We start from the raw sequence: 7053 nt of genomic DNA, 5'->3' as shown, positions 1-7053 counted from the left end.
CCTGGCAGAGTGGTTTACTCCAACTCAAGGGACTTTAAGCATTTCTCAGTGGCAATAACTGTGCTGAGTTTCAGTCAGATAGGAGCTTCACTTTTGAGTTATTGTATCCACAGACTCACATCTTGACAGACAGACATTACTCGAAGGGAGGACAATTGTGTTCATTGCTGGCAAAAATGTTATAAGAAATGACATATTAGCATATCTTGTATAAAAGATTTCCACTTTATTCAGTTGCCAGGCATGCCTTGTCAGACCACAGGGTCAGGAGTTTTTTTTGAGGTTGAGGAAGGAGGCATTTTCCTTTTTGGTTTGTGCAAATCCCCAAGCGTGCTGAGGTGCAGGCATGAACCACTGTCTCCCTTGGAGATGTAAAAAAATAAATATTCTTTTTTTCTGTTTTACATGTTCATGCAGGCAGAGTTAGCCGGAAAGGTTTCCACATGAAAAAGTCGAAAAAACATAATTAAAAAAATTCAAAAGTCCGTCTCTTATTTTTTCTGCGGGTCTGGATTTGATCGGTGACTCCTGGCTGACAGGTGGCGTTCTGCAAAAATTTGGTGTTTGGATGTGGGCATGCTTAGAACAAAGGGCCGTGGCCTTGGCTCGCTTTCCCCTGCCCTGCACTCTCTAGGTGGGTTGTTTGATTCTTGATTGCAGGCTTTTGTACCCTCCTGCTCTCTGGTTAACCCCGTAACCTTTGACCCCATGACAACACCAAGCAGAATGCGCTCACCCCAGTTGAACACCCGAGAAAGACTCAGGGACAGTGGTGTGGTGTTCTCTCTACTTAGGGGCTGTTTTGGGGGAGATGGCGTGGGCTCTTCTGTGCTTTTCTCCTCCAAACTGCCAGTGTCATCTTCTGCCATGGTGCAGGCATCGAGTGCCAGCTCCAGGTCTGAAACATTGTTGTTTGGGTCCACTGCCTGCTCAATTTTTTCTGCTTTATGCTCAAGGCAGTAAAGAAATGATGGACTCTTGTGATGCTGCCGACGGTGGAGTAGGCGAGCCTTTGGGATGGACAAAAGCAGTTTCTGTCCTGTAGCCAAATCTCCGGTGGCCTGAGGCTCCCATTGTTGGTGGGTGGATGCAGGTTCAGACAAATGAACCACAGGCAGATTCTGGGAAGGTGCAATGACATCCTGACTCAGCATTGACTGGAACTGCTGGAGTTGACCAAGGAAGTTGAAATTGGGTGAAATGGATGGTCGCCTTTCTTTAACAAATCTGTGAAACAAGAATCAAGAGATGACATGTTTTAAAAAGAGAGAGAACTGTGCAGAGTGAAAATGGCACAAAAAGCCACGATGTAGGCCATAGGCACCTCTGAGACAAATGGTCAGCCTGAAGATCTCAGATTTGGTTTGGTTTTTGTGGACATCCCGTGGGATGAAGGAGTCTTTCAACCGAATGCCTTCAAACCATCATTAGTATGAAAAGGATATCTGTTTAGGGGTTAGCCTGACTTGTTCAGTCGTACATGTTTAGGCAGGGGGCACAGTACAAGGTGGAACCAGCAGAAGATAGTGTTACATGGAGTCTTTTACCAGAAAATGCCATCCTAAGTGAACGTTCAGGCAGAGAGCTACTCTGTGGCCTCACAAGGTTTTTGCCATTTTTCTTTTGACCAAACAATTAGATGAAGTTGTCCCAACAGAAAAAAAAGGAAATGGAGAAGGTTCATGCCAATCACTTGTTTCAAGATCACACTCATTTGAATGGAAAATGTTACAACCCATTCTCATAGTGAACCTCATTTTTAGGTAGTCTTGGAAACAACTCATTTACAGAATAAAACATTGAGATGGCATCTCAAAGCCTGACCATCCCACCTTTCAACTATGACGACTTCGTCTGAGCCATAATCCAACATGTGGGTCAATGTTTGGTGCAGAACAATGTAATGACCAGTCATGGCAATACAGAGAAAGAGATAAAGCAGGAGAAAGACCAACCTGTAGGCTTCATCCAGTGTCATTCCCAGGTGACGCATGGTGTAGGCTATGGCAACGGCTGCTGAGCGAGACACCCCAGCCAGGCAGTGAACCAACACCCGGCCATGCTGAGAGAGTACCAGGTCTGCAAACGAGAAAGAAGCGACAGTTTATTGGCACTCGAATCTATCAGTGGCACAACACTGAACCTGAAAGACACAGGAAAGGGGCCTACCAATGAAGTCCAGTGCTCCACCCAGAAAGGGAAGCAAGTCCTCACTGTGAGAGTCATTGATTGGCACTCGGTGGAAGTGTGCCTCTGGAAGGAAGGGGGGCTGAGGGCATGACCGGCTCACATTCATCACATGCGAGATCCCCAAAGCTTGCAGCACCTCCTGTAAGAGTTAAGGAAAAGAAAGTCAGGTCCATAACTGAGCAGTGCTCTGCCACAGAGGCTGACACAACAAGAGTAGCACAGGACCTACTTCATTGACATCACTTAAGGCTCCCAAGTAGAGGTGGGACAGGATGGGTGAGAGGGGCGGCGCCTCATGCTCCTTGAGGTACACCATGATAGCACTACTCAAACACTGAAGAACCAAGAAGAAGACTGGCTCCAAACCAATGAAAAGGATTGGGGTACGTGGAAGGTGTACCAGGCCTGAAAAACAAGAAAGAGAGGATTTGCCTGATAATGAGGAATAATAATTAATTTCTCTTTAAACATTCTTGATCCAGTTTAGGGTCATGGAGAAATGACAGCCCAGAACAAAAGGTAGAAAACAAACCCATTCACTTTGGGGTACACTTGTTCATACAGAAACAATTTAATTTCAATAATTAATCTAAGAGAAGAAGAATGGAAAACACTTTAAGGAAACAAATCCACAGAGACACAGGGAGAAGATGCAGGTTTCACACGTTCAGCAGGCCAGGACCCAAAACCAGAAAACTCCAGAGATATGAATCAGGAGTGCCATCTGCTGCACCATTTTGTTCCCCATTATTATCATTATTATTATTATTATTATTATTATTATTATTATTATTAGTTCCATACTGTAGTGCTAAGACTGAGAGGTACACAGGCTTGCAGCTTCCTGAAAGCAACCTGGAGGTACACAGAAGGATCTTTAAGCCTTCTTAGACATCTGGGATGCAGATTCTAAACAAGGGTGGAGGAATCAAAGGAAGAGGGGTCAGAGGTTACTTGTCCCCTTCTGCTGAGGATGGGGTGAGGGGCTGAGCACAGAGCAGAGAGCACAAATGTATGTCAGACCCTGAAGAATCCATTTTAGGGTAAGGGGCTTCTTACACTTACAGCAGGCACAAGATTATTGATTTCATGGACAGTCTCAAAGATGGCAATCAACAAAACAAAATCATAATAATCTAGTTACTTGTGAGCTTCAGATAAAAAAATCCAGTTAGAAACTTGACCGCACTCACACACAGTGCATGATGTGGCGTCGAGGAGTTGACCACAACTACTTCATGCAAAGATGCTAAGTTCAGTTATCTGTAAAGGGCCCAGAAATTATTGTTTTTTTGTGAGACTGGGGGGATTCTGGTCAGAAGGGTTTTTTCCCACTCCACCAACCAGATCAATAAAACCTACTGTCGTATCTAAGTTCAAAAGAAAGAAACGAAAGGAAAGGGAACAGACAATGGTAATCTGTTAAAAAAGATGGAAATTAAGAACCACGGGTTAAACATTACATTTTAAAATGAATGTACACACAAGACAAGGAGAAGGGGAATGGCTGTAACTGTAAAGGAAGCAAATGTCAAAAACTCAATGAAAAGCAGCAGCTTAGATGGAGAGCATCCTGTTTCTGACTTAAGTGTTTAAATGGATCAGTTAAAAGGGCTGCTGCACTTTGACTATTAGACTGGAATTTAAGACCATCCATGAAGTCAATTGCAACCAGACAGATTTTATTTTTGTCTTAAAGTGAAATGGTGCAGAAAAAGAACTCTTTTATTTCAAAATCTATAAGCATTTTGAATTGTATTACTTTTAGGGATGCTACTAAATTAAGAATCATTGTTTTGTGTACTGTTAATAGCAATTCTTCTTCTTTGCACTAATCTTGAGTGTGTGTGCTTATGATAACATTGGTTGTCAGTGGGTGTATCTTTGCTTATTATCTGTGTGACAGTGCCTTGTGTTTTTCTATTTCTCCTGCTCCCTCTGCGATAATAAAGCCTGCCTAACTTAATATAGAGTGACTGCTGATGGGATATCGGTGTACTTTTTACTAAGCCAGCAGCTCAACGGGGGCTTCTGCTAGCGGTCCCCTAAGTTAAGTGTTTGCTGTTATTTAGCAGAGCAGCTATAGAATGAGAGTGTAGTCGGCAGGATGGAGAGTTAGTTAGAGTATGTGCAGCAGCCTTTCTTTTGAAGTGATTATTTCAATATTGAAATCTGGAATAGGATGTTCACTATTAAATTTAGTCACAGAATAGACCAAAGTTAGGGAAGTGCTCACATTATTCATCAAGGAATAAATATTATTCATAATTTTACATTCATATCCCAGATATGCTTGATGTGATGGTCGTCTGCTCCAATTCCTTAGTCAGAGTCCTGTCTTTACAAAAGAACTCAGTTTGTAATCAGATGGCTTCTCTTTGGTTAACATCCCAGGCCAAGGCTCTGGTCATTGGGGATGTACTTGAGAAGTGTGGGAAAGCTGCGAGCTCTGCTCTCAATTTAAGGAATCAAGGTGCTGAAAAACCCCACCTGGAAGCAGCTCTCTGATGGGGTCTTTTTTCGTCTTTTTTTTATATAAAAACATTACTTAGTTAAAGAGTCTTTGCTTCTGCTACTTTTCTATAATTTTTATTGGTATGTCTTACTGCTATTGCAGTTTCTCCATATGAATTTGTACTTGAATTATCATCTCCATTTTAAAATGTTCATTGTTATATATACTGTACATATATAATCTTTAAACCACTCACTGACAAACAAGTAGTTACAATAATATATTAAATATATGGTATAAAGAATTTCAGGTGGGCTACCATATATTGGATGTGTATAAGACACCGCGAAAGGGGCGGCATGGTGGCGCAGTGGGTAGAGCTGCTGCCTCGCAGATAGAAGACCTGGGTTTGCTTCCTGGGTCCTCCCTGCGTGGAGTTTGTATGTTCTCTCCGTGTCTGTGTGGGTTTTCTCCGAATGCTCCAGTTTCCTCCCACAGCCCAAAGACATACAGGTTAGGTGCTTTGGCATTCTAAATTGTGCTTGGTGTGTGTGTGCTCTGCGGTGAGCTGGCGCCCTGCAAAGGGGTTTGTTTCCTGCCTTGCGCCCTGTGTTGGCTGGGATTGGCTCTAGCAGGATGCCCGCATAATACACAAACTGGCCTCCGCCGATCCGATGAAAAGCTCGGTTAGGATGAAGACCAGGCACCCGCAGCACCCTTTGCTCCTGAAACTAAACAGAAGCTGCTAATCTCGGCTTTCTGGTAAAGGCGATGTTGCTGACAAGTGGAACTTCTGACTTTAATCATTTGTGTTTCATATGATGAGTTTAAGCCCCGTGTCGCGGCGATTGCTCTTGTCTCAATGTAAAACAACGCGGGTTCCAAAAGTCGTTGGATAAATGACTAGCGTCTGCTTGTCCGCGTCGGTAAAAACGTGTGCGCCTGCGCAGTTGAAGACATCTTTCCCACGCAACAAAGAGCGCCTTTATAAGGTAATTGTGCACGTCCCTGAGTAAAAATGTTATGCTCCTCCACCACCCCGCTTTTCCCCCTCTCAATTATCACTGAATCTTTCTGAGAATCTCTCCTTGCAACATGCCTTCCTGATTCGCTGTATTTTATCCTCGGCCGTTGCGGTTACATTAAAACCTTTCGCGTGGTGTTGCTGCCACCTTATGGAAAAAGCCAGAACTGTATGCTTTTACACAAAACTATGCCTCTTGACTGCTGCTCAAAGTAAGGAACTGTTCTATTTCTTTCCTCAGTCACATTTTCCCTGTGAGTATTTCCTCAGAAATTTGAATCCCATCGAGTTCCTCAATCCGACGCTTAGTGGGAGTGCGTGCGATTGTTCTATGACTCCATACGAGTGACCGTGCTATGCTAAGGGATAAAGACTAACGGAACCGGGGATACGCTGCCAGCTTCTGACTTAAAAAAAAAAACGTACAGTAAACGAAGCAAGTCTGAAAACGTGCAAATTTGTCTCAAATTTCACAGCAGCATGCAAAGTATCCTCAATCTCAATTGTCGATTTCACTGGCTGGATTAACCATAACGGCGTGTACTTTTCTTTCCAAAGCCGAATTTTCAGGAAACCCTGTAGTCCGGAGTTTGCTCGGGCTGTCTCGATTCCACATACCTCAACCTCCCCTCTCTCTGCATCCTTCTCCCGTCCTTCCCTTTTATCCCCCTTCAGATTCCAAGCCCCATAAGCCGTTTCAAAACGACATCATCTTCAGTTGGAGTCGGGCTGATTCTTCTTACCCCCCTGCCCCACACAGTACATCCACTGCCCGGACTCACCTGTTCTCTCTGGAACCCCCACAAAGGGTTTCTCCTAAATTAAGATCTAGAGATGGTTGGTTAATGGTAAACAATGAAGAGGATCCTTTAAAAAGTCTCCGTCCGGCAGCCAATACAAATGTTTGCAGAAGGAAATAAATGCAAGCGAATTGTTTATAATCCAGACGTCTTTTAAAATGAGTACCGATCAGTGTCCATTGATATGCTTCCGAATTTAACTCGTCCTTCTAAAGTACTGCTGACTTCTAAGCCCCTTCTGGCTGGTGACAGCTGTGTCTCTCGCAAACGCACACAGCAGCGATGGGGAGCTTTATATAGCGCTACCTGCAGCAAGCGCCGGGACTCAGGGATAAGCGATGAGGTAATGCTAGCTAGTGATGCTAAAAATAGCACAGCTTGATGTCATTGATGACCAATCAGATCAGGGGAGCGGCGGCCCCCACCTCAACTGGGAGACCCAGCTGACAATAGAGAAAAATAAAGGCGGCGGCGGCCAATGCGTTTGCATCATTCAAGCTCTGAAATTAAACGACTCTAGGATCTGTTTTCAAAACACAAAGGGCTTTCACCGTTGGGTACCTTTGTGCAACCGCTCAGCGACC

The 7053-nt window shown here is 44.0% G+C and overlaps 1 protein-coding gene across 1 annotated transcript; it reads right to left on the bottom strand.

The window, feature by feature from the left end:
* Nucleotides 1-206: 206 nt before the first annotated feature.
* On the bottom strand, nucleotides 207-6799 carry si:ch211-195b15.8. Its single transcript, XM_039775830.1, has 5 exons — nucleotides 6452-6799; nucleotides 2420-2595; nucleotides 2170-2329; nucleotides 1956-2079; nucleotides 207-1227 (listed from the first exon to the last, which is right to left on the bottom strand). The coding sequence occupies exons 2-5, from the start codon at nucleotides 2504-2506 to the stop codon at nucleotides 492-494; spliced, it is 1107 nt and encodes a 368-aa protein (XP_039631764.1). The 5' UTR covers nucleotides 2507-2595; nucleotides 6452-6799; the 3' UTR covers nucleotides 207-491.
* Between the last annotated feature and the right edge of the window lie 254 nt (nucleotides 6800-7053).

This window comes from Polypterus senegalus, chromosome 13 (genome assembly GCF_016835505.1).
Source record: "Polypterus senegalus isolate Bchr_013 chromosome 13, ASM1683550v1, whole genome shotgun sequence".
In the NCBI taxonomy this organism is placed as follows: Eukaryota; Metazoa; Chordata; class Cladistia; order Polypteriformes; family Polypteridae; genus Polypterus; species Polypterus senegalus.
Note: the sequence above shows the minus strand (reverse complement) of the source record. Positions and strands in the feature narration are given on the sequence as shown.

Bases quoted from the DNA above. Each gene is read 5' to 3' on its own strand.
- si:ch211-195b15.8 (XM_039775830.1), bottom strand. From the start codon at position 2,506: ATGGTGTACCTCAAGGAGCATGAGGCGCCGCCCCTCTCACCCATCCTG. The intron at 2,080-2,169 runs GTAGGCCCCTTT...TCTCGTTTGCAG, and splicing joins TGGAGCACTGGACTTCATTG to ACCTGGTACTCTCTCAGCAT. The intron at 1,228-1,955 runs GTTGGTCTTTCT...CTTGTTTCACAG, and splicing joins ACACTGGATGAAGCCTACAG to ATTTGTTAAAGAAAGGCGAC.